Source organism: Coffea arabica, chromosome 11e, assembly GCF_036785885.1.
Source record: "Coffea arabica cultivar ET-39 chromosome 11e, Coffea Arabica ET-39 HiFi, whole genome shotgun sequence".
Lineage (NCBI taxonomy): Eukaryota > Viridiplantae > Streptophyta > Magnoliopsida > Gentianales > Rubiaceae > Coffea > Coffea arabica.
In genome coordinates this window covers 36,980,933-37,008,844 of record NC_092331.1, presented here as the reverse complement: position 1 = coordinate 37,008,844, position 27,912 = coordinate 36,980,933, and the positions used below count along the sequence as shown (strand labels likewise).

Genomic DNA, 27,912 nt, shown 5'->3' with positions numbered 1-27,912 from the left:
TTTGGTACAATTGGATACTATTTGATTAAGGTTTGATTGAACTTCTTTGAGAAAATTTCTGATTTCTTCAAAGGAAACAATCAAGTGGCTTGAGAAGTGAATTGTGGTGAGAGCATTAGAGTGATATAAGCACTTCAGTGAAAACACGAGAGGAGTGAAACACTTAAGGGAGCAAGTGAGGCATTTTCTACTAACAATTTGTCAAGTTTTGCAGGTTTCACCATGTCTTAGGAAAATGAACTTACCATTGCTCAGTTATCACGTAAAATGGATGATATGTGGAAGGAAATGCAGAGGAGATTTGACCAAAGGCTGGAAACAATCCATGAGCAGATTGATCAACTAAGTTCATCTAGGGTTTCTTCTAGGAAATCTAGGGGAAAATCCACCCTGGAGGAATCTAGTGACTCCAATGCCGATTCGGAACATGAGGCATACGAGCAAGGAAGGCCGAAGCGAAACACAAGAGCAATCGGTGATGCAATCAAGGGGATTAAGATGAAGATTCCTCCTTTCCAAGGCAAATCTGATCCGGATACATACCTTGAATGGGAGAGTCGAGTAGAGCTAGTATTCGATTGTAATAACTACACCGATGCACAAAAATTGAGACTTTCCGTAGTAGAATTCACCGACTATGCCATTTGGTGGGAACAAGTAGCTACAAGCAGGAGAAGGTGTGGAGAACCACCTATAACCACTTGGACTGAGCTCAAGAGACTGATGAAAAAGCGATTTGTACCAAGTCACTACCATAGAGACTTGTACCAAAAACTTCAAACCTTGACACAAGGTCAACGCTCAGTTGAGGACTACTACAAGGACATGGAAATCTCCATGTTGAGAGCTGATATTCAAGAAGATCGAGAGGCTACAATGGCAAGATTTCTCAATGGTCTGAGGGTTGAAATAGCCGATCAACTTGAGCTTCAATACTATGTGGAGATAGAAGATATGGTGGAAAAGGCTATCAAGATTGAGCAAAGGCTCAAGCCGAGGGGTACCACCAGAAATTATAATCCTAATCCGTAACCATTTACTCGACCATTCCAGCCCAGAAAGGAGGAGAGAGGTCCGAACGCTTGGAACCCTCCAAAGCCGAAGCAAGATCACGGGTCAAGGTCACGGCCACCTTTTACCAAAACCGACTCCAAGGTTGTTTCAAAGCCAACAATTGAAACTTCAAAACCTAGGAATCGTGACACCAAATGCTGGAGGTGTCAGGGAGTTGGGCATATTGCAAGCCATTGTCCAAACCCAAGGACCATGCTTGTCCTACCAAATGGAGACATTGTCACTGATGATGAAGAGGAGGATTGCAAAGACATGCCTCCCTTGGTTGAAGAGGAAGATGAGATAGAGGAAGTTCCAACTCAAGACAAAGTTGGATTGGTAGCAAGAAGGGCCCTAGCTACTCAAGCTAGTAAAGATGAGCTTCAACGTGACAACATCTTTTACACTAGGTGCCATGTGACCAACAAGGTATGCAGCTTGGTGATTGACCCCGGAAGTTGCACTAATGTTGCTAGTGCATTGATGGTGGAGAAACTAAATTTGCCAACTAGTGAGCACCCCCGTCCCTACAAGCTTCAGTGGTTAAACAACAGTGGAGAGGTACGTGTTCATAAACAAGTTTTGGTTACTTTTCGAATTGGTAGGTATGAAGATGATGTTATGTGTGATGTAGTACCAATGCAAGCTGCACATATACTCTTAGGGCGTCCTTGGCAATTTGACAAAAGAGTCACTTTTGATGGTTTCTTGAACAAATACTCTTTCATACATAATTGTAAAAAAATTACACTTGCACCTCTTACACCTCAACAAGAGCATGAGGATCAAGTTAGTCTACAAAAAGAGTATGACTTGCATGCTACCACCAAGAAGGACAACGCCAAAGCTAAGAAATTAGTGACGGCCGACCCTTCTTCAAGCAAGTTGGATCACTCTCAGTCGGCCTTAGAGCCCACACAGGAGAGAAAACCCAGCATGCTTGCCAAGGTGAAAAATATGAGACAGGCCTTGCATTCTAATCAGATTTTATTTATTTTATTTGGCAAGGAATCCTTATTCACTAATGCTCTTGATGCTTCTTTGCCTAGTATTATTACTAACCTCTTACAGGCGTATCAAGACGTCTTTCCTGAGGATATACCTACTGGTTTGCCTCCATTAAGGGGAATTGAACATCAAATTGATTTCATTCCTAGATCTTCCCTTCCAAACAAGGCACCATGTAGGACCAATCCTGAGGAAACCAAGGAGCAACAACGACAAGTGGAGGAGTTGCTTAGTAAGGGTTGGATTCAAGAGAGTCTAAGCCCTTGTGCTGTACCAGTTCTCCTTGTTCTGAAGAAAGATGGAGGATGGAGCATGTGCACTGATTGTCGGGCAATTAATGCCATCACGGTAAAGTACCGCCATCCCATACCTCGTTTGGATGACATGCTTGATGAATTACATGGTGCTATTATTTTTACTAAGATTGATTTGAAAAGTGTTTACCATCAAATTCGCATGAAAGAAGGAGATGAATGGAAAACTGCATTCAAAACAAAACATGGACTTTTTGAGTGGTTGGTCATGCCTTTTGGGCTAACCAATGCACCAAGTACTTTTATGAGACTCATGAATCATGTTTTACGCTCTTTCATTGGTCAATTTGTGGTCGTTTACTTTGATGAAATTTTGATCTATAGTAAGACTCTAGATGAGCATGTTGTGCATTTACAAATGGTCCTCGAAGCACTTCGCAAGGCAAGCCTCTACGCTAACCTTAAGAAGTGTACCTTTTGCACAAATCAATTGGTTTTTCTAGGATATGTTGTTAGTGAGCAGGGAATTCATGTTGATCAAGAAAAGGTGAAGGCTATTAGTGAATGGCCAACCCCTACCAATGTAAGTGAGGTGAGAAGTTTCCATGGCTTGGCAAGCTTCTATAGGCGTTTTGTCAAGGACTTTAGCACAATTGCTGCACCACTTACGTCAATTATCAAGAAAGATGTACAATTTCATTGGGGAGAGGAACAAGCTAAGTATTTCCAATTACTTAAACACAAGCTCACACATGCACCTGTTCTTAGTTTACCTAATTTTGACAAAGCTTTTGAAGTAGAGTGTGATGCTTCTGGTATAGGTATTGGAGCTGTCTTACTTCAAGAGGGCCGCCCAGTTGCCTACTTTAGCGAGAAGTTGAATGGAGCTGCTCTAAACTACTCAACATATGATAAGCAACTGATGGCCTTAGTGCGAGCTCTACAAACATGGCAACATTACCTTCGCCCTCGTGAGTTTGTCTTGCACACAGATCATGAGTCGCTCAAGCATATCAAGTCCCAAGACAAGTTGAGTAAGCGACATGCACGATGGATTACCTTCATTGACAGTTTTACCTTTGTGATCAAATACAAGACAGGTAAGACGAATGTAGTGGCTGATGCACTCTCGCGAAGGCATACACTTATCACTACATTAGATGCTAAGTTGCTTGGTTTTGAATTCCTTAAAGAACTTTATGCAACTGACTCAGATTTTGGTGAGAGTTTTTCCTCCTTGCCACGACACTCTCGTGAGCATTATTTCATCTCTCAAGGGTTCTTATACTACAAGGACAGGCTTTGCATTCCCAAGAGCTCCATGCGCACACTCCTAGTAAGAGAATCTCATGGAGGAGGGCTAATGGGACACTTCGGCATTGCCAAGACCTTAATGATTCTCCAAGAACATTTCTTCTGGCCACGCATGACGAGTGACGTGGAACGACACATTGAAAGGTGCGTGACTTGTCACCAAGCAAAATCAAAGGTACACCCTTATGGTCTCTATACACCTTTGCCAATTCCACAGGAACCATGGGTTGATCTGTCAATGGATTTTGTGCTTGGACTACCTAGGACTAGAAAAGGACATGATTCAATCTATGTGGTAGTTGACCGCTTCTCCAAAATGGCCCATTTTGTTCCTTGTCTTAAAACAGATGATGCTAAGCATGTTGCAGATTTATTCTTTCGTGAGATAGTTAGATTACATGGCATGCCACGCACTATTGTTTCTGATAGGGACGCCAAATTCCTTAGCTATTTTTGGAAAACTTTGTGGTGTAAACTAGGTACTAAATTGCTATTTTCTACTTCTAGCCACCCACAAACAGATGGTCAAACCGAAGTGGTTAATAGGACTTTATCTACCCTATTGCGCGCAATTATTAAAAAGAACATTAAATCTTGGGAAGATTGCTTACCACATGTGGAATTTGCATACAATCGCACTGTACATTCTGCTACACGTTATTCGCCATTTGAAATTGTGTATGGTTTTAACCCTCTCACACCTTTGGATTTAACTCCTTTACCTGTTCATGAGAGAGTTAACTTGGATGGTAAGACCAAAGCTGCATATGTACGTGAGTTACACACTAAGGTGCGAGCCAACATCGAGAAGCGTACACTTCAATACATCCAAAGTGCCAACAAGGGGTGCCGCAAGATGGTCTTTGAGCCTGGCGATTGGGTATGGATACACATGCGCAAAGAGAGGTTCCCAGTCAAACGGCGTAGTAAGCTACTTCCACGGGGAGATGGTCCATTCCAAGTCCTGGAGCGTATAAATGACAATGCCTACAAACTTGAACTTCCAGGTGAGTATGGGGTACATGCTACTTTTAATGTATCTGACTTGAGTCCTTTTCATGCAGACGATGAGTTTGATTTGAAGACAAATCGCCTTCAAGAGGAGGGGACTAATGAGGAGGGGCTCAAGGCTGCTCAAACTTCTAGTGCTCAGGTCATGCAAATACCCAGTGGTCCAATTACAAGAGCGCGTGCTAGGAGAATTCAAGAATCACTTCAAGCTCTTGTTTGCACGATTCAAGAACGAGTTGGTGATGACTTGAGGACCATTGAAGGATTACATAATGGAGAAACTACTCTATACACTTTCCTTCAAATGGAAGAAGCCCGTGAAGACTAGTTCACGGAGCACTAGCTTGCTAATTAGGGTTTTAGTTACCATTATTAGTTGTTTGTTAGCATTAATAATTTCGGTCAATTTTCACTTCACTTTGGCCGAATTCAGAGTCTTAATTTTAGTCAATTAGTTGTTAGATATTTTCACCCTTAATGAAGGGCAAGGTCGTCCATTGGACATTCTAGGGTTTGAGTCCTGTAAGGCTATATATAGCCTAGGTTTTCATTCATTAAAGAATAATTCAGATTTCATAAAATATATGTGAGTTTATTCACTCTCTCTTACCTCAAGAGAATTCCCTTTGAATACTTGAGAATTAATCTCAAACTGTTCATTGAACTTATCAATCAAGTAGTCTCCTTGATTGTGGCATTCTTCTATCTATACTTTTGGTTCATTAAATTTGCTAGTCTTGGGTTAAGGAGTTTCCTTAGTTCGTGGCTTGTGATTTTAGAAGGGTCAAGGTTCCGCAATCAACCCAACTTGGTGTTCGTCTAGATCCGTCGCACATCATAACTTGCTAAGGAAGCTAACAAACGAAGCCCAACACGGGCTGGTCGGCTAGGGCCCACATGGGCTGTCCAACCTTTATTCTCAAGCCTATATTAGTCGCTTATTTCGATAGTGAAGCCCATTATGCAGTTCATCCTTTCTCTAGTAATCTGAGGCCTCTTCATGGACTTGGAGTAGGCTCACCATCGTGTGTTTAGCCTCTTGAATCCTTCCAATGTGTGTATGAACAATTTGGAGAAATGTTTGGAGGTTCTCACGCATCTTTCTTGCTCTTGCTCGAGTCATTGGTCCAGGGTTTATTGATGGTGCGTGTAGATCATTCTTACTCGAGCCTTGTGAAGTGACGACTTGAGGTCTTGGTGGTTCCTCATCAAGTTTGAAAATGATGTCTTCTGATGAATTATTGCATTTTGAATCTAGTTTCTAACACCATAAACCATTCTCAATTTGGACTTGTGTAAAGTTAGATATGGTCTGATTTCAAAACTGCATCAAAGCTGGAACTGGAAAATTGTTGAACAGGTTGTGAAATCCAACCATTTTCAAATTGTTGTATCTTGTTGTTCAAAAATCCAAATTTAGTTCTGATTGTTGTGTTTGAAACTTTACTTGAAAATCTTACTATGTTATAAATTTCAGAGTTTACTTCAATACCTGTGAATTTTGCTGAATTTCCAAACATTGCTGAAAAACAAGAACTGGTTCTACCTTGTCTTCATGAAACAGCAACTTTGAACTGAGATTTGAAAGATTTCTAGTTGGAATATGGGAAAAGTGTCTGCTGGAAAGTTTTAGTACTTTGAATTTGGTTTCCAACGTGTAAAGTTTTCAATTTTTAAACTTACCAAACTCAAGATCTGATTTTTCAAGTTTTGTCACGTAAAGCTGAAAATTTCTGATTTGTTAGGAAATGAACTTTTATGAACTTCCCACTTCCTTTTGAGATTGATAGTCCGTTTTAAACTTGATTTCATGGGTGATACAAGTTTTCCCTATGACTTTAAATCCTCATTTTTGAATCCCGATTTTCGATGAGAAAAACTCTTTTAAGGCGTTATCTTAAATCTTAAGCAAGTGCATTTCCTTCCTTGAATGCTAAGTGGTCAAGAGTATATGTGAGTGATGGTTGGCCACTATTTCTTCAGGTGCTCAAGATGGTTTCGAAAGGGATCCCGGTGTGGACAACTGAAGGGCTTTATTTGCTCACTTAATTTTGAATTGGTGAGTGTCAAGTGCATGAATTATTGTATCTACTTGATTGATCTTGCTTGTATATGTTAACATGACTTGATGAGGCGAGTGTGTACTTCATCACACTCGCTCTCCTTTACTTGACTTGTTACTTGACTTACTTGAACTTGACTTGTATTGAACTTGAACTTGCATGTCGATTGGAGTGAATCTCATCGACAAATTTATACTTGTACTTGTGGAGACGCCCAAAACTCATTGGATAACCTTGCAACTCGAGCCAGCATGGGCTTGGTCGAGAAGCTTGATAAATCATAAGAAAATTGTAAAACTTTATCTTTTGAGATCTTGTTTGGCATACTAGAGTAGTGTTACCTTTTCTAATTGACGTGCGGGCCTGGTAGGAGGTGCAACAATGGATGGAATTGGGTGAAAGTGGAGTCTACGGATTTGATACTTGCTCGGTTGATGGAGAGTCAACGTGAGACATTTGGATCAAGGCCTTGGCCAAGCTGTGTGGAGTTAGCTCTTGAGAACTTCCGTATCCTTATTGATTGTGTTTTACCTTCCCTTGTGAATAACTTGAATTTGATGACTATTCATTTTGTATAAACTTTAGTGCTACTTGAACTTATTTGTTTGCATGCTTTTCTTGGCCTCACTTAGCGTTAGCTTACCCCTGTAGTTTGTTTTCCTTAACAGGAGCTCGGATGGAAAGATTTTTGGAGGAGCTGACTTGATTACCTTTTGATTAAAATTTGGATATATATGGTTTAGTCAATTTTTGGATGGTTGTATTTTGGAGAAATTTGATGTACTTTTGGAAACTTTGTGATGTAAGACTTGAATGAATATATAAGGAAGTGACTTCTCTTTATATTGACTTTTATTATTTGGTTGATCACCGTTAAGTTTAAACTTGATTCGTATTGAGTCCGAACGAGAATTAGGTAGGCGGCCTGTCGATACCCTAGGATTCGTCCTAAGGAGAAGTAGGGTCGTCACACTAATGCTTGCATCCAAAAGCAAACAGTGAGATAGAAAGTATATCTTAATTCTTTAGGACATCCGGTGATGGAGTTTTTCATGCCTCCGAAGTGTTACATTGATTATCAGTCGAAGTTAGCCCTTCATGATGTTTTATCTAGAAGTGTTATATTTGTTGGATTACATGTAGCGAAAGTTTTACGTAGTAAGTTGGATTCCAGTTATAAACTCTGAACTTGAAACCTGATGTTTGCATTGGTAAATGAAATGTCTATGTTTGGTTGGTGTTAAACTCCTATCCATGAGTCCATTGCTACAACTCAGTCTCAAATTTGTGAGGACCCGAAAATTTTCCGAATTTCTAGGCTTTATTTTATTTAATTGCACACTTTTATACCTTTTCTTTATTAGAAATTTCCCCAGATAATTTTTATGAGCAAATATAGTTTTTAAATCATTTTTCTAGTATAAGTTAGTTCATGTGAAATTAAGAGTGTAAATCGGACATGGGACCCGCTAGTGCGGAAAGTTCGGAAAAATTCGGCCCACTAGGTTAAGTTTTGGATACTGGGTTAAATTTATCGGATGCTAAGAGATAATTAGAGGTTGTTATATGGATTGGTGTGAGAGGGAACAAAAGGATATGTATGCATTAAATAAGGTGACAAGTGTCACCATAAGATTTAATTCTTAAGTTTGACTACTATTCATTTTCTTACCAATTGACCAAATAAATCAAAAAAAAAAACTACCAAAAATTCACCATTTTCTCCTTCATCTTGGCCAACCTCTTCAAGCAACAAAAGAAAGAAAACTCTTCAAGTTTTGGCTTCAATCTTGCTTAAATCTACCAAATCAACCACTTAAACTTGCTTTTGTTCCATAAAACCTCTTCAATTAGTGTTGGTGAGGTGATTGGTGAAGTTGTTTGGAAAGCTAAGGTGACTAGTTGCTCTCTCTCTTGTGTTGCTAAGGTGAGTAGTGAAGGAACCCCTCTCCTCCATCTAATGATGTTTAATTCATGATTGGTGGTGGTATAAGATGCAATTTTATGGATTATATCTTGATTTTTGGTTGAATTGGTGAAGTTTTATAATTATTGGTGATATTTCTGTTTTCATATGAATATGATTATGTGGTCATGTATGATGATTGGAAATGATAGTTAAGGAAGCTAGAAGGTGGAAAAAGTGGTTAATTGCAAGCAATTTCTGTTTTGGAAAGAAAATTGGAAAGTTAGGGTTTCTTTGATTTACATTCTGCCTGACACTGTAGCTCATAGTTAGAGGATGAATTGGCCTTGGGTTAAAACATGAAAATTGTAGGGAATTATAATTTAGAGATGTCTACAAAATTTCAGGTCAATCGGGGCAACGTAGCTTGTTAAAAGATGGAATTACCCTTGCTGCCCTGTTTCTACCCGAACTTGAGAATTGCTTCTGTGATTGGCTAATTTGATTGGGAATGCTTCTGATTTGGTTGTTGATGTCTTCTGAAGAATTGTATCCTTGTATCTTAGCTTTCGTATGGCTTTGGAATCACTTGATTTGGACTTAGGTAGCCTGACTTATGATGTTTGAACCAGAATACGGTTGGTGAACCTGTTTTTGCGGTTCTGGTTTAGTATATTGAATTTTTGATCTGATTGAACTAGAAACTGGACTGAGTAGTCTTCTTCAACATTGTAGCACTATCTCTTAGCTTGGAAACGGTGTATCTTACACCTCCATCCGATAATCGTAGTGCCAATGGTGCCAAAACCGTAAAATGATGTCAAAAAACTGTTTTATGGTTTAGAGCTTAACTTTCATTTCCGGACTTTTCCCTAGTTTGAATTGTACGTGTACTACTTGGAGCTTACTCAATGGCTATTGAAATTAACTTGTTGGGTGTGTACCTTTGGGTTTGAATAAGAAAAATAATGAAGCCATAAATGGCTGGAAATAGGAAAATACAAAGGGCGTGCTGCCCAAACTTTCGCTCAAGGGCTAAGCTTTTATTTGAACTTGTATATTTTCGTTTGGCAAATACTATGCCCGTTTTCCATCTTAAAACATGATACCTTTTCCATTTGAACCTTCAAATGTTTCTTTACTACTTCATACCTAAATATCGAGGTATGACCTAAGGTTTTCTTAGTCAAGACATGTAGGCCATAATACCTACTTGCATGTATATTGATTTTGAACCACATAAACGATTCCGAAAATAATATTTCTGAGCCTATCTGGTTGGATTCCGACTTGACTTTGATTCAAGTGTTTTCTATTGGAACTGTTATAACCCTTTTTCGTTTGGTTTATGACACCCTAGTTGTTTCCGTCCACAGATCCAAATGGCTTTATTTTCACTTTAAAGTCACCTTTATCCATTTTACTCGTAACTAGTCGAGTTCCTTGATTCCACTTACTTGTTTTGCTAGATGAATTGTAATATTCGTTCTTGTTGAATCATAGGTTTTCTCGGTGACCGAGGGTAAGATTCGATAGGACATTTTGGACGTTATTTTGCATACTTCGGTGAGTGTTCCTTGTTTGTTATGTTTCTTGATTGTATGACTTGTATATATGACTGATAACATGTTAAACGCTTTCAATGATTAGCCAAAATGAGTTTTCTAGGCGAGTGTGTACTTTATCGCACTCAGCCTAAATGATTGTGAAATTTTCAATGATTGAACGATTGAAATGTTACTTGTGCATGAATGTAAGCCTTTTAGCTGAACTGGCCACTGCCCCTTGTTACCGATTGACTCGAGCCAGAAGCGGACTCGGTCGGGCGATATGGTGACCTGGGTGAACATTTGGTATACTCGAGTATTACCTTGTAGGTTGGTGGAGGTTGGTGGAGCCTGGCAAATGTCCAGGAGAGGGTGAATGAAATGAACGAACGAACGAGGGTTTTATGTATAAACGAAAAAATGCATTTTCAAATGAATGAAGGAAAGGGGAATGACATGAGAACGAACGAACAAACGAACGAACGAACGAACGTATCCTTTTCATGTATGGTTTATTGTACATGTTGTAAATGTTTCTTGACTTATTGTTTGATTTATGGCTTGATTCTATGTTCGGAACCTCACTGAGGTTTTCGTTCATCCCTTTAGTTTTGTTTTCCTTAACAGGGGAAGGCGAGCAACGGCGAGAGCTCTGTATCGACTGGCTAGGTCTAGTTTTGGTTCTCGCCCTAGTGTTTGGCACGGGCTGGTTGTATGGTGACTTGAGAACCTTTGTATTCTCGACGGTTGTACTTCTTTCTGAAATAGCAATGTATATAAGTTTTGTTTTAAGTTTTGGATCCTCGTTTTGCTCTTTCTTGTGGTTCTATTTCTGATTTGTGTGAGTGCACGACTGAGTCCCGACGAGAGCTGGGCAGGTGGCCCGCCGAACCCTTTGGTTCGCCTTAGGGGAAGGTGGGGTCGTCACAAAATTTAAGTGAGGATTCTTCATTTGTGATTAGTAAGGGAGGAATTTTGATGAGAAAGGGTGAGACATGTTTAGTTTGGATAAGTAAGAGGAAATCCTGTAGAAGAGAGAACTCGAGTTTATTTTGCAAACAAAGTGTGAGAATTTCAAGGACAAAATTTTTTTAAGGGGAGAAAGGATGTAAGGACCTAGAAAAAATTTGTCAATTTATTTAGTCTAAATACATGGTATTTTATTTATTTAGTCATCTATTTGTTTATTTATTTATTTGATAATGATTTTATTTTAAGGCTTTTATTAAATTTTACATGTGAAAATTTGTGTGTGGGGTAAAATGTAATTTTTCCTTTTTAGTGGGGTGTGAAAGGAACTTTTGAAAAAATGAGGGGGTTTAATGCAATAATAATTCTCCAGAAGGTGACATGTGTCACCATAAGAGCCAAGTCTCTTTCTTTGACTTTTGACCAAAGCTTTCTTACCATTTATCTTCCATTTCTTGCCTTAAGAAAAAATAAAACAAACTCAAGAGAAGGAGAGAGAGAAAGGCCGTGAGCAAAGAAAAAAAAAGGAGGAAAATTTCACCAAATTTTAGCTTCAATCTTGCTTGGATTTTGAGGGAAAAAGAAGAAAAAAACTTGGAGCTTCCATCAACCTTTGTTTGAAATTGAAAAAGGGAGAAGATTTGGGGGACAAGATTGAGTTTCATCTTGGTTGGAAGACCAAAGAAGTAAAATGCTAGAATGTTTTTCTTTCCTTTCTTTATGTTGAAATCAAGTTGGATTTTGGATTTAAGACATGATTTTATGGTGAATCTTGAAAGATTATGAGTTGATGATTATTATGCCTTATATTTGTATTCTAGGTTTTGATTATGCCTATGTTTATGGTGTGATTATGATGACTATTTTGTTGTGATTATGGCTACATATATGTCTATGGTTATGTTGGAGATGAAACTTTATGGTTGTACTAAGTATGTTTGGTTGAACTTGAGACAATTAGTTGGAGGAAAGTTGAAAATTTTGGAGAAAAATTTCTGGTTGCTGGCCGAATGGAAGGTCTGCCATTACAGCCTTCGTTTCAAAATTTTCTTGATGATTTTACGCTTGGTTTTGCTCAAAATACTTTATACTACTTTAACCTACAAGTGTGTACTGAAACTTGATCAAAATCATGCATTTTAAGTGGCTTAAACCTCACATTTTTGACCAAAACCATGGCTGGAAATTTTCCCGTAGGAGACTCTGAGCGGTCTTGGGAAATCTATCATATGTTAGTGTAGAAAAATTCAAATTGAGTTCTACTTATTGCGTTTGAAACTAGATTCAGATTACTTTCTATTGTGAAATTTTCAGAATTTTTTTCAATTTCTATGAATATATTCCAAAGTTGACTGAATTTCCACACCTGTTCTATTTTTCTACTGGATGAAGAAGCAATTTGATAGTGGAATTTGACTGACTTATGGACAGAATCTTACAAATGTGGGAAATTGTACTCCTTTAAATCTATTTTCCAATGGTATAAAGTTTATAAATTTTGGAATTAAGAAACTTGAGATATGATTTTTCAAATGGCATCGCGCAAAACTGGAGAAAATTCTGTTTTCCTAAAACTATTTTTGCTTTCATATCCAACAATTTTTGCTTTCATATCCAACATCAAGTTGGGGTTGTTCAACCATCTTGAGATTGGTTTTATATTTGGAGTGTAGATAACTTGGTTGGTTTGGAGGTGATTTTCTTTTGAATAATGTGATTTGGGGTAGTGGATCTCATGGCACTTTATATATGTGATTTTATGACGTGGAAGTGAGGTCTGAAGTGCACACGAGGCGAACAATTGAACTTGTATTGTGGTGAGTGTTCTTTACATGTTTGTGGTTTAAATAACTGTGAAATGTTTGTACCAAATGTTAAATGTTTTCCAATGATTGTTAAAAGGATTTTTAATGGGCGAGTGCGTGCTTCATCACACTCGACCCAAACAAAAGTGAAATTTCAATGATTGAATGCTATTTGCGCATGACTGTAAGCCTTTGGCTAAATTGGGCCCTTGCCCTTCGTTGCTAGTCGACTCGAGCCAGTAAACAGACTCGGTCGGGTAGCTGGTGACCCTGGGACGATGTTTCTTATACTCGATTATTACCACGAAGTCTGGTGGAGAACTGGCCAGTGAATTCAATGCAATGAAATTAATGAATGAATGACATGAACACTGAACGAGTTTTCACTTACAAATGTTTTCTAATGCTGGAGGGATAAGAAAAATGGTTGGCGAATGAATGAATGAATGACTTGAATGAATGGCTCTAAGTGAGCATGTATCCTTTCAATGAATGAATGATTGATTCTTGAATGACTGTTTATTACTGTGCCAAGTGTGCAAAGTGCTAAGTGTAAATGTTCCCGTGTTTACCTACTTGTTTGCTTGTTCGGGAACCTCACTGAGTTTTTACCTCATCCCATTAGTTGTTTTCCTTACAGGGGTGAAGGCTGGCGCAAGTAGCCGTGATGTGAGGACCTGAATTTTCCTCATTTATAATTCTATTTTAATGGCTTAATTAATTATTTATTCACTCGTTTTCTCCGAATAATTTATTTTAACCATTTTAAATCCATTTATATGGAACAATGTCTCAATTATATTTTTAAACCATCTCGTTAGTAAATTTAATTTTCTAGGGGTTGTTTAGTGAAAAATAGCAAGTACACATTTTTCGAGACAATAATCGATACGAGAGTACAATAATCTTGGAGAATTGAGGACTCATGTTGTATTTCTATAATGGTTATTTTATAATTAATTACATTAGCAATAGTTAATTATATAATCATTATATGAATTTCCCGTAAATTTCGCCTTCTTGCGCACAAATTGGAATTTCGCGTATATCGAGTTGGAATGGTTAAACGGAGACTTAAGAAACTTATACTAGACTACTAAGAGTGAATAATTATAGTGTTAAAGGAAGTGCATTAGAAGTTTAATGCACAAGTGAAACAAACCCGAGAGGAAACGGGCACGAAACGCGTGCATACGCGTACTATTGAGAGTTGACTTTTGTGCCACATTAATGCCACAACTATCAAGCTTCTCCAAGAAGCTTCACCATCAACAAACCCTCACCTCTCTCATCTCTTACCTCTCATTTTCGTCCAGCCACCAAGAGGGAACAAATGGAAGGAAAAACTTCATCTTCTAGCTTCCATTCCACTCCCAAAACCTTCACAAATCATCACACAACTTCCACTTCACTTGGAAAGCAACTTTAGCTAAGGGAAAGGCATCATCTTGCTGGTTTTTCTTGGGTCTTGGAGGTGCAAAATTTCTGGTTTCATCTCAAAAACTGGGAGGTAATCATTTAATCTTCTAGTCTTGGTTTTAGTGGATGGATCTTTCATATGAAGCTTGTAACTTCATGTGGGTGTTGTTATTTGGATGAAAAATGTTGGAGTGGGCTCTATGAAATCCCACAATGGATATATTGGACTGATTTGGTGATTAGAAGTGGTGTTTGTGTTAATTAAGTGGTAAACAAGGTGAGATTAATTGGAAAATTAAAACGAAAGCTGAGAAAAATTTTGATTGCTAGCTGACCAGTTCTGCCCCTGTTTTGCCGAGACCATTAGTGCACTTTTTTATGGTTAAATATGTTGTGTGGGTTGTGTGGAAAGTTTCCACAAAAAATCATCCAAATTGGTTGGCCAAAAGTTGAGATTTCGAAAATATAGCAAAACTGGAAATGTAACCAGAGCCTCTCTAGCAGTGGTTTTGTTTCGGCCATAACTCTTTGTTCCGATGTTGAAATCGAGTGCCTTTTATGGCATTAGAAACTAGACAATTCCAGTTTTCCAATGGTATAAAATGCATTTCCTGATTCCACTCGTGTGAGCCTTACCAACCCTGTAAAGTTGCCTGTTCTATTTCTCGTCTATACTGGAAGCCTTGTTTTGACCTGTGAATTTATGCTCAAATATGAGCTAGTTGTGAACCGAATTTTAAAACAATTCCTTCTGAGAATTGTAACCTTATGAATGTAGTTTCCAACGCCACCAACCACACTCAATTCCGAGTGAGTTGTGGCCGGATTTTAGAGCTGTCTTCGTGAAAGAAAACCCTAATTCTGGACTGATTTATAGCTAGTCTTGATTTGGGACTTGTTATTTGAAATCCTTGGTGTTAATCACCTATCAAACACATCTTGGATGTTTATTAGACCTTGTCTTTATAAATGAACCATGTTTGAGAAGATTTCATTGGCCAAATGTTTGAAAAAGGAAAACCGAAGTACAAGGCAGATTTGCCTTGGAACTTGGAACTTTAGTGGCTTTGTTAACTGACTTCCCGAATGAATTTTTATATGAAATTTGACAGAGGAATAGCCTTTATAAGGTAGAGTAATATTACCAAATTTGGTGCCATTTCGAGTCTATTTCAATGCCCAACTGAAGTCCCAAAGTTCATGTTTCAAATCTGAAAATTCTTGTTCAGTGAGGAATTTTTAGCCAACTTTGAGGTGCTATATCTTGGCGCTCAAAACTTTGATTCTTGTTCCGTTTGTTTATTTTAAACTTTGATTGTAACTCTAATTTACTTTCAAATTGGAGAGGCTAGTTCGCATTTCATGAATTTTGTCGAATTTTCGAAATTTGCTGAAAACCAACTCCAAAGCTGTCTTGGGAGTTCAAATTAGAAAATTGAAGCCGAAATTTGAATGTCTTCAATTTGGAATCATGGAAAAGTGCCTTCTAGTAACTTTTAGTACTTTGGAAGTAGTTTTCAACAGTACCAAATTTTTCAATTTTGGACTTAAAGAGAATGAGGTACTATTTTTCAAAATTGCTTGTCAAAACTGAAATTTCCGAACTTAAAGGAAATTGAGTTTTTAGAACTCACCTTTTTCCTTCAAGATTGCTTGACCATTTTACACTTGATTTCAAGATAAAAATTGAATTTTCCTTGTATTATTAAAACCCCACTTCGAGCCTCGATTTGCGAGAAATTAAGGCTCATTCTAGGATATCTTTTTAGATTGTACATGAGTGCAATCTTCCATGGTAATTAGGGGTTTTAAGCAATAATGTGTAATAGTTAGTTATTATTTGCTCAGGCGCTCAAGGGGACCTTCAAGAGGAACTTGAAGCCAAAGTCTAAACACTTGTTTGAGCACTTACTTACTTGTTTTGAATAGGTGAGTGTTCCATATAGGAGTACGTGATTTGAATAGTTTTATGACGTATTTACTCCATGGTCATTATGTGTTTCACTGTTAAGTGCTACTGATAATTGCTTCTATGAACTTTTCCACCATTTTAAGGAGAGTGTGTACTTTATCGTACTCGATTTACTAAAATGATAAATGTCTTCAAATTAACCGTGAACTATTACCGTTTACAGTTAACCGTGATTACTTACCGTTTACCGATTTACTTGATTACCTGCCTATTTGATTATCGTAAATTACATGTTCGTATGAAATTGCCGTATATTGCTTATGTGTTTAAGTGTTAAGTGTTATTGATAATTGCTCATATGAAATCAACCACCATTTTAAGGCGAGTGTATACTTTATCTCACTCGACCTACTAAAATGATAAATTTTTACCGTACACCAATTTACTTGATTACTTGTGCATGTTGTAAGCTCTAAGCTGAACTGGGCCCTGCCCTTGGTTACTAACCTATTTGAGCCAGGATTAGGCTTAGTCAGGTACGTTGGAACCCTGGGACACCGTTTCGGTATACTCGAGTACTACCATTGGAGGGATAAGGTGATGGTCAGACAAACCGAGGGGACAAGGAGTTATAAGGTGAAGTTGACCGAAATGGTTCCACTGGAACACCGTATCCTTCAATATGTGTTTATTTCTGTATCATGAAAACTGTCTTATTGTACACGTGCCAACGTGAAACCTTGAACCATGCTTATGTTATGATCAAATTACTCGTACAATGATAACTATCTCATGTTAACGTGCCAAATATGTAACTTTGAACCATACATGTGGTATGCTCAAATTACTTGATTTATTAGAACTGCAAGAGTGTCTTGGAACCTCACTAGGCTGTGTAGCTCATTCCACGTTTTTGTTTTCCTTAACAGGTTTCGAGACCAAGAGTGCTCATGAATGGAACAGGGTTCGAGACCAAGAGTGCTCATGAATGGTACTAGATTGTTTTCTTTTGAAGACCTTAAGTCGTATTATAGCGGATGGTTGTAGTACATATTCTCTTGGATTGTATTAAGCTTGAAAGCTAACCAATTGTAAGCATGCAATATTTTGAAGTACTTTAATTATATATTGAAGTTATTTGAAGTATTTCGAGCTTTTAAATTGTGGATTGTAGTGAGTTCTGGCGAGAGCTGGGCAAGCGTTCTGCGGATACCCTTTGGTTTACCTTAGGAAGAAATGAGGGCGTCACATGTGAACTAATGTGTGAATTGTTGGTTGGAAATGAAACTTTTATATTAATTTTGAGGCTTGAATGACTATTTCAAGAACGTTAGTGAGTGAGTCCTGGCGAGAGTTGGACAAACGGTCCACCAAACCCTTGGGTACGCCTTAGGGGGAGGTGGGGTCATCACAGAGTTTGGATGGAAAAGTTAAGAAAATAAGAGGAAGTGTTGCTGAAAATTTTTCCGCAAGATACTTTGAACAGTCTTGGAAAATCTGTTATATCTTGGTGTAGAAAAATTCAAATTGAGTTCCACTTATTGTATTTGAAACAAGATTCAGAGTACATTCTACCGTGAAAATTTCAGAATTTTTTTCAATTCCTATGAATATCTATGATTTTCCAAACTTAACTGAATTTTCACACCTGCTCTGTGTTTCTACCTGATAAAGCAGCAAATTGAGACTGGAATTTGACTGATTTATGGACAAAATCTTACAAATGTGTATTCTGGAAAATTGTAGTCCTTTGAGTCTATTTTCCAATGATATAATGTTTATAAATTTTGGACTTAAGACGCTTGCGATATGATTTTTCAAACAATGTCGCGCAAAACTCTAGAAAATTCTATTTTCTAAAGTTGTTCTTGCTTCCATTTCCAACTTTAAGTTGGAGTTGTTAAACCATTTTGAGCTTGGTTTTATGAATGGAATTGAGGTTTTCTCACAATTTTATGCCTTTGAGTTGAATAGTGATCATTATTTGTTCGAGGCTGAGTTTCCTTACTAGCCCTTAGTCATTATTCGAAAGCATGTAGCACGAAATCCTTATTTGATGGTGTTAAAGATTTAGTATGGGATGGTAGGACTTTTGAAGAAGAATTCTAGCTATAACTTGGTACTTGGATGGTGAATTTGTGGCTTTTAGACCACTATGCCTTGTTAACCCGTAGATCACTATTTATACGTGAGTTTGCACTTAAAACTAGGGTGTCTTAAAGAACGAGTGACTTTTCTTCCCGAGTTGCTTGTTGAACGTTTTGACAAGAGTAAACGTTATTATATCACTTTACTATATCCTTGCCTCATTTGAAACCTTATTTTGTCCTGTTTAAATTTGTATTTTTGACTTTAACGTCAAAAGTTTTCCCTCGTGATTTGAGCAAGGATAGGTAATACTTTTGACTAAAAGCTTGCACTTGAGGGTTCGACTACTTTATTCAAATGTTTTAAAACAATGAACTTCTTTAGTTCACTTACCCTATGTATTTGATCATAGGTTTTGAAAGCGAACCCGCGGATCCTTTCACCGAGGAAAGTTAACTTTTCTAAATGCGGTGAGTGTTCCAACTGCATATTCCCTACTCATTGTTGCTAGAAATTTGCTGGACACTTGACTTGACATTTCATAGGCGAGTGTATACTTTATCACACTTGACCTAACTTGACTAAACACTTGATATCTCATTCATGCATGTACAAGTAACTTGATTTGCATGTGACCTGTATATTGACTCGAAATACTTGAAAATGTGATATGCTGGGCATTACTTGCGACTTGGTCATGGCTAGGCAAGTGTGTCCTTATTCGCACTCGTCTTCCCCTTCTTAAATGATCTTGTACTTGCTTGAACTTGATTGACATGGGCTTGCATTTGTGCTTGTGCTTGACTTGTTAGTGTTGAGCGGTAGCATATACCACACTCAATTCGAATGGGAGGTGCCTCTAATCCATCTCAGTACTTTTTGTGACGCCCCCATTTCTCCCTAAGGCGAACCGAAGGGTATCGGCGGGACGCCTACCTAACTCTCACCAGGACTCTGTACAATTCTCGTTCAAGCATAATATCACAATCACTAATAAGACAAGACAAAATAAGAAAGAGAAGTCTCTTTCATATATATAATATCCAATCTTACACCACAAGTTCAAAATACATCCGCAATTTCAACATATACAACTTTCCAAAAGATGTATAGACAATTACATTCCAAAATTCAAGCCAAAAGAGCCATCAAGTAGACTTTTCCCATAATCCCTTCCAGTTCAGCTCTTGTTAAGGAAAACAAATCTAACGGGGTGAGCGGATGATCGTGAGGCCAAGAAAATATGCAAAACAAATAGTTCAAGTAGCAATGGCATTTAAGCAAGAATTAAAGCGGTAACATTCAATCAATTCACAATTTTCAATTAAACACATTCAATGAGGATACAGGAGCTCTCAGGAGCTAAGTTCCACTTGCTTCGCCAAGCCTCGATCAAAAACCTTCCCACGATGACACTCCGTCAACCGGGTTGGCATTTAAGTTCATAAAACTCCACTTGCACGTCAATTTCGTCCACCATACACCGCACCAGGCCCGAATTTCTATAAAAGGCACTACTATGCGAGTAGGCCAAGCACGATCTCTCAATAGATCAAGCTTGTGACGGCCTCACCTCCTCCTTGGGCGTACCCTAGGGTTCGGTGGGTCGCCTGCTCAGCTCTCGTCAGGACTCACTTACTCACATCAAATATAATAGATTACAACCTCAAGGGGAAAAGAAATACTAGTTTCCAAACTTGAAACATACATGTACATTCATTTCTGTTTCAAATATTCGTACAATCCCACATATATCAAAAGATGTGAGTTTCAGATACATTCAGTCTTAATCGAGCACTAGCGCGAGTACAATGGCAAAATTCAAAAACTACTAGACTATGCTAGCCTGTACCAGTCTCAAGCCTCGCTCGTACCTCCTATAAGGAAAACAAATGGCGTAGAATGAGCTAAAAGCCCAGTGAGGTTCCAAATAGCAAGTTGACCATTATTGAAAAGTACAAATAGCAAGTTGACCATTATTGAAAAGTACAAATATCACGTAGCAAAATAGTGAGCATAACAAGTTCATGAAAGTGAACAATAACACTTCAAATAGCAAATGTCAAAATGAGCGAGTGAAAACTCTTTTTGTTTTCCAAAAGGACAATAACACTTCGAATAACAATCAATGTATAAGGCTACAGATTGCTCTCAGGAACCAAATTCCCATTTCTTCACCAGAGCTTGATCAAGTATTAGTTGACACTCCGTCAACTTTCAAGTAAAATAACTAGTCCAGTAGTACAGCACTTAACTCCAATCTCCGTCCACCAACCAAACCTCTTACCGGGTCCAAACTCCACAATAAACACTGGTGGCAATACTCGAGTATACCGATTAGTCGAGGAGATAACACTCCACTCGACAATACTAGATACCCATGGTTCGTTATCTAATCGACCAAGCCTTTGCCGGCTCGACTCGATTAAATAGCCAGTGGGGTTTGGATCCCCAAGAAGTCAATGAGATAACATCTCCAATCGATTGAATCAAAATAAAAGTACGGAGATAGGAATGATAGGTACCTCCCACTCACATTGAGTGTGGTACATGCTGCCGCTCAGCACTTATAAATCAAGTACAAGTATATCAAGTCAATTGCAACAATAAACAAGTATATATCATATTAGAGCAAGTGCGATGAAATACACTCTTGCCCGAATTACATATCATTTGATCACATTGGTCAAGTATTGAAAACAAGTGTCAAGTTCAATCAAGTATTTGGAAGCACTCACAAAAGGTCTAATGCCTCTCAAAAGTCACGTTCAGGTCCAACTCCTTGGTTAGAGTCCAAATCTGTGATAAAATATCATTTACGAATGTAAAACTCTCTAGAGTTTGAAACATAGGAGTTTCGTTTCAAGAAAATCAAGTAAATGCAACTCGTTTAAGTAGTATTCAAGATACTTATCAAATTCTGAAAAATTCATGCTCACTCGTTTAGTTATGATCAAGAAATGGTTTTGATTTTAGAAGTTACACTTGGTATCAAAGATCGGGAAAATCGTATTTTGAAAGGGTCGCTACTTTCACTTTTCAAGGGTACGAGTTCAGGCAAAATTTTAGCTTATATACCCTGACTAAAGAAAACTCGAATACCATAGGCGATCCAAGTCCAACTTGACCTCAAATCGTCGCTCAAGTGGCAGGTACATATGCCTAACTCTTGAGTGAAAATTTGGGTTGCACGCCCTTTGTGTTTACCTATTTTCCAGCCATTTATGGCTTCATTATTTTTCTCAATCAGCCCCAAAATCACACACAAATAATGTTACCACCACAGCCCTTCAATTAGGCTCCAAAATAATCCAATTACAGCACAAGTCTTAACAAGGCAACCGGAAATCAATTTTAAAGGCAAATAGCTAAATGGCAGATTTGATGTCTCTTAGCGTATTGGTCAAAACCGAAGTTACGCTTATTAGATTGGGGTAAAATTTATACCGTTTTGAAGCTAAGACAAAGGGCTACAACTTTGATCAAGACAACTCAGCCCAATTCACAGTTTATCTAGGTCGAATCTACAAATTACAGAACTAGAAGTTCATGACCAGGAGGGTTGTCAATACTGAATTCAAATGGCAATAACTCAGGCTACACAATTCCGTTTGAGGTGTTTTTGGTTGCGTTGGAAAGCTAAAAATAGGGTTAAAACTTTTATGTTTTGACCAAAGGCTGATTTGAAATAGATCAAGGTGAAAACATGCAGCCAGAATGATGAAATGTCAAAACTATCCGCAAAACTATACCTATGGTAGTCAAGGGTATTTTTGTCATTTCACATGCTACAGTGCTCTGATTGAGCTGAAATTTTACAGGAAGATATAAAAAATCATTTTCCACAACTTTCATGTTTTGAGTTAAGCCCAATTCGGGCTCTATCATGGCCGAATGAAACTGGTCAGAACAGGGTAGTACAAAAACTTAAAGCTTGAATTAATGCATTCAAGTGATAATCTTCTTATTCATGTATAAAACAACTACTACCACTCCCTATCTAAGCTTATTCACATCATATTCTAGATAAATAACACTAATAAAAACAGAAAATTACAAACCCTAGCTGAAAATTATAAGTTAATAAGCCAAACCATGAGATCTTCCACACAATCCACCACAATTAAGCCATGCTTTGCTTAAATTGCAAAATAAGAAAGAAACAAGGGAGGTTTCAAGTATAATACCTCAAAATCTCCAAAATAACTTGTGATACAAGAACTTTCTTCCTCCCAAAAGTTCCACCAAGCTCACCTCCAAGTTTTCCCAACGATTGATCGGAGTAGAATCAAGTTTTACGGTTATTTTCTCAAGAATCAAGCAAGCTCTCAAGTTGGAAAAATGGAAAATTTTCTCTCTTCTCTTTTTGCTCTCCTAAGTCATGACCAAACATGAAGAAAATGAGGTATTTTTGGTTCTATTTTATAAGATGAAAACTAAGGATAGTCTTGGTCAAAGGTCTTGGTCAAGACCTTGTTGGATTTTTGACAAATGGCTTAATTACAAATATTTCCACCAAAATATCTCTCTTTTTCTTAGTCAATAATGGTGGCTGACGTAAGGGCTAATTAAGAGCTAATTAGCTCAACTAAAACAAGGAGATTAAGGTAATAAAGTAGTATTCAAGTGATGCACTCAATCGGTAACAAATGGTACACATCGGTTCAACCCGTTTTTCCTTATTTCGCACGTACTAGGGCTTTCACTTACAATTTAATAACTTATTATTATTACTTCTAATCATACACTTAATATCATCTAAAACTCACTCTAAATCACTAAATTTGATACACACTCCGTACTGAATTATTACACTACGAAAAGACGAAAAACCCTAGTTTACCTTAACGATGAAAATAAAGGGAAAATCCTTGGTTCTATGATTAATTGTAACTATTGAGAAAGTGAATGAGTAGTAAAGCTATTGTAAAATAATGGATTCCAAATAAAAGGGAATTTTTAAGAAATTATGAGGGATTTTACAAGTCTTTCAATCACACTACAAAAATGCACACAAAAACACACACCAAAACCCTAGTATGCACAAAAACCCTAATTTATGCCTTTCCTTTAGAAAAATTATAACTTGAGTTATAAATATCAAAAATTTATATAACTTGGCTTGTTAAAAAGCTAGCCTTCAACTACTAAGAATCTTTAGAAGACACCTCAAAGAGATTTAGTTCATAAGTTGGTTCAAATTGAGTCATAAGCTACTACAACATTCCTATGTTTACTTGTGCATGGCAGAATTTTCAGTCAAATTTGCCAATTTCCTAGAATTTATAGACATTGAATCAAACTCTAAATTTTTCATCGTAGGAAGCCCTCTGAGTCTAGTTTCAAACGCAACAAACGGAACTCAATTCCGACTTTCCTATACGAAGTTATAGCCAATTTCCCAAACCTGCGCAGAGCCTCCTACGAAAATTTCTAGATTTTCTAACAACTTGAGATTATGGAACTTTTCTTAACAAAATTCACTCCCTTGACTTAAATTCAACCATTAAAGCAACCAAGAATCAAAGGCAAGCGAGTTCACATAAGGGTTATAAAGACAAGTGAATTTTCGAGGTCTCACAAAGCTTACAATTATCTCATGGTTCACCAAGCTCCTCGACCAAGCCCTTGCTGGCTCGAGTCGCAAGGTTGGCCAATTGAGATTTGGGTGTCCCTCAGTTCAGTTCAGTTCAATTCAGTTCAGTTCAGTTAGGTCGAGGAGATTCACTCCAACGACATGCAAGCAGTTCAATTATAAGTCGAGAAGATTCACTCCAACGACATGCAAGCAGTTCAGTTACAATTCAGTTACAAGCAATTCAGTTCAGTTGTTCAATTAGTTAAAAGAGAATGGGTGTGATAAAGTACACACTCGACTCAATAGTCATAAACCATTCAGTCCATAAGAAGCAATTCACATAATTGCAACAAATCATGCACTTGACACTCACCAATCAAAGTAGGGAGGAAGTGCTCAAACAACTTTTAGGCATCCGCTTCGAGATCCTCTTGAAGGCCCCCTTGAGCACCTGAGCAAATAATGATTTACTATCACACACTATCACTAATAAACCCCTTGTTAACAAGGAAGATTGTACACTTGCACACTACTAAGAAAATATCATGGAAGAGAGCCTTAATTACTCGTAAATTGAGGTTCAAAAGTGGAGTTTAATAACACAAGGAAAAAATGATTTCCTTCATGAAATCAAGTTTAAAACGGTCATCCAATATCAAAAGATAGGGAAGAGTTTCCAAAACTCATTTCCCATCGAGTCGGAAAGATTTCAATTTTGCACGTCAAATTTAGAAAAATCAGAACTTGCGCTCAGTAGGTCCAAAATTGGAAAAATTTATACCGTTGGAATCTTGGTTCAAAGTACTAAAATTTAAGACACTTTTGAAAGACTCTAAACAAAAGGCAATCAAATTTCAGCTCAAAGTGGCTGACTTGAGCATACAAGACAGTTTCGGTCATGTTTTTTGGCAAAGTTTGAAAATTCGACAAAATTCACAGAAAGTGAACTAGCCTCTAAAATTCGCAACATTATTAGAGTTCCAATCAAGGTTTTAAACACAATAAACGAAACTAGATTCAGATTTTTGGGCATTGAAAGATAGTAGCTCAAAATTGGCTGAAAATTACTCACTGATCAAGAATTTCCAGATTTGAAAGGCAAATTTTGGTACTTCAGTTGGGTGTCGAAATGGTCTTAGAATAACACAAAATTTGGTACACACAATCTTTCATGTGATTACTACTCCTCTATAAAAGTTCACATGAAAATTCGTACGGGAAGGCTGTTAACAAAACTACCAAAATTCAAGAAATTTCCAAGACAAATCTGTCTTCTTGCTTTCTTTTCCTTTTCAAACACTTTGCACCATGAAATCAGTCCAATTTTGGTTAATTTGTGAAACCAAAGTCCAAGAAACATTTCAAAACAATTGATAGTTGGTTGACATCAAAATTTTCAAAGCAAAGCATCTAACAAACAACCAAATCAGTTGGCCAGCAAAAAGTAAGGTTTTCCAGCTCTACTGCAGTTTACAAATTGTACCATATCTCACTCAATAAAACTTGGAATTGAGAATGGTTAATGGCGTTGAAAATTAGATTCAAAAGGCTACATTTCATCATGAGAAGTTGTTTTGAAAATCAGTTCATAGGCAGCTCGAATTCAAGCGACAAGTCGCAGCTTCCCACTGCTATTCGAACAGAATAGCAGAACAGAACAGAAAAATTTGGTGAACCACTACGGATCACTCAATTCGAACTAGATGGTGAATTTTATACCGTTGGAAAGCTACAAATGTCTAGTTTCAAATGCCACAAATGACACTTGATTTCAACTTTTGTACAAAGTGATATGTTCAATTAAAGAGACACTATTTATCAACCCAGAACATGTTTTCCAGTTTTCTGAAATTTTGGAAATCTCATGTTTTGCTCAACCAGTTCAAATGATTTTTGGTAGAATCTTTCTACACACCATATACAACATATATATATATATATATATATATATATATCAGTTTCACAATCATTTGAGCCCCAAAATTTTGAAATATAAGTACGGCAAAAACAGGGCAGCTTTATCTAGCATTCCTGCGAAAATTTTTCTTCGATTCCTCTCTTCCTTTTCAAATCTTAACACTCATCTACATACTAACACTCACCACAAACACACTAACACATATATTGTCATCATATCAGTCCTTACAACCAAGGTGGGAGTTCATAGAGCCAACTTTAACCAATCCAATCTAAGTAACAATAACAATAATGAAGCTACAAGCTTCAAAGCCAAGAATAAAAGATTGGATAGTGTTGGATGATTTCCTCCTAACCTTGAGAGAAACCAGAAATTTTTGCACCACTAAAGCTCTAAGAAACCGCAAGGATGATGCCTTTCTTCTAGCTTAAGTGAATCTCCACGTAATTTATGAGTTGGATGCAAAGTTTGAGATGAAATGGAGGAAGATTTGAAGTAAAAATGGAGTGAGCTTCTTCCTTTCTTTTTCTTGCTGTTTGGCCGGCACTAATGGAGTGAGGAGAAGGGTTTTGATGTAATGTGAAGCTTCCGTGAGAAGCTTAAGGATTTTGGGCAAAATTCTAACAAAAATCAACTCACAATAGTACTCGCGCGTGCGTTTCGTATCCATTTTCTCTCGGATTTGTTTCACTTGTGCACTAAACCTCTAATGTACTTCCTTTAACATTATAATTATTCGGGTTAATTCCACTTTGTCCCCTCAAACTTTGGACGATAACCCACTTCAACCCTTAAACTTCAAAATGGGACACTTAAGTCCCTAAATTTATGAATTGCTCCCAGTTAAGGAAAATTGTTGATAGAATCCTGAATGCTGTTGGTCGAAGAGCTTGGCAAACACTAGCCTTTGACCGAGGGCAACAATGAAAATTCACAAAAAATCATATATATTGATTAAAAAAAAGTGGTGAAATATGAAGGGAAAGTTTCCCTCCATGCAACCCACTTCAGATGGATAATGTAAACCAGATCCAAATCATAAAAGGGCACTTCAGATCAGTATGCTGAGAGACCCAAGTTGTCATTCTGCTATCCACAAGACAGGAAGAAGAAAAGGAGAACCCAACGCATGGTTCAACAAACAAAGAGAAATGGTGAGGCAATTTTGTGATTGTGGAAAGCAAACATTGATGATGACATCATGGACTGCCATGAACCCAGGAAGAAGGTTTTTTTGATGTGCCAAGTACAAAGTAAGGGAAATTAGGGTTTTGTGTTTATACTTGTTTTTTATTTTTGGTTTGTACGAATTGTAGCCACCAAATCTTGACTGCAAACATAATGCTTTTGTCAAACTAGGAACAAGGAGGCTGCATATACTGGGATTGGGTTGATCCTGAGATGTGTCAAAGGTCAAAAGAAATAATACCTGGACTGCTAAGGTTGATGAACAAGATGGAAGCTAAGTTGGACAAGTTGAAAGAAAATTCAAGGTGCCAACAATCGAAAGTGAGGAAGCTAAGGATGTACTTGATTATCCACTGGGTTGCCATTGTCATGTGGTTGTTTTTGTTCAAATCTTGGGAAGAAGGTCCAAAATGAGTTGTAGAAGAAGCAATCGCTAATGCCGGACTGCCTGTTTTGTTTGCTCAAATATGGGACCACCTTTGTCTGTCATTGCTAAGTAGTGGACCTTTTGAGTGGTGCAGGAAGGAAATTCTTGCTTTTGCTGACTATGTAATTACCAGCAATGACTATGTCATTGCTTTTGCTGGTTTTAAATGTACTGTATCAAATTTAGGGATATAGTGGACCTGCTATGTCCCATAATTGTGAACGTTTGACCTGCTATGTAATCAGAATTTGTTGTTTACGGACTTTAGTGTCCCAATTTGCGAAGTTTATTGTAAGTAGTTTATGTCACATTAACAACAGCAATCAATAGTCGTACCAGAACATAAAATTTTCAGCAAAAGCCTTTGATCATTCTACAAATCATTCAATACATAATAGCAATACCAGGAATGATAAAAATTTCACATTAATAGCCTCTGCATTTGACCTATG

At 37.5% G+C, this 27,912-nt stretch overlaps 1 protein-coding gene across 1 annotated transcript; it reads left to right on the top strand.

The window, feature by feature from the left end:
• The first annotated feature begins 1,266 nt into the window (after positions 1-1,266).
• On the top strand, positions 1,267-27,654 carry LOC140021271 (uncharacterized). The gene is made up of 4 exons (XM_072072034.1): positions 1,267-2,434; positions 3,137-4,017; positions 27,205-27,338; positions 27,555-27,654. Exons 1-4 carry the CDS (start codon positions 1,267-1,269, stop codon positions 27,652-27,654), a joined length of 2,283 nt encoding a protein of 760 aa, XP_071928135.1.
• Positions 27,655-27,912: the final 258 nt, after the last annotated feature.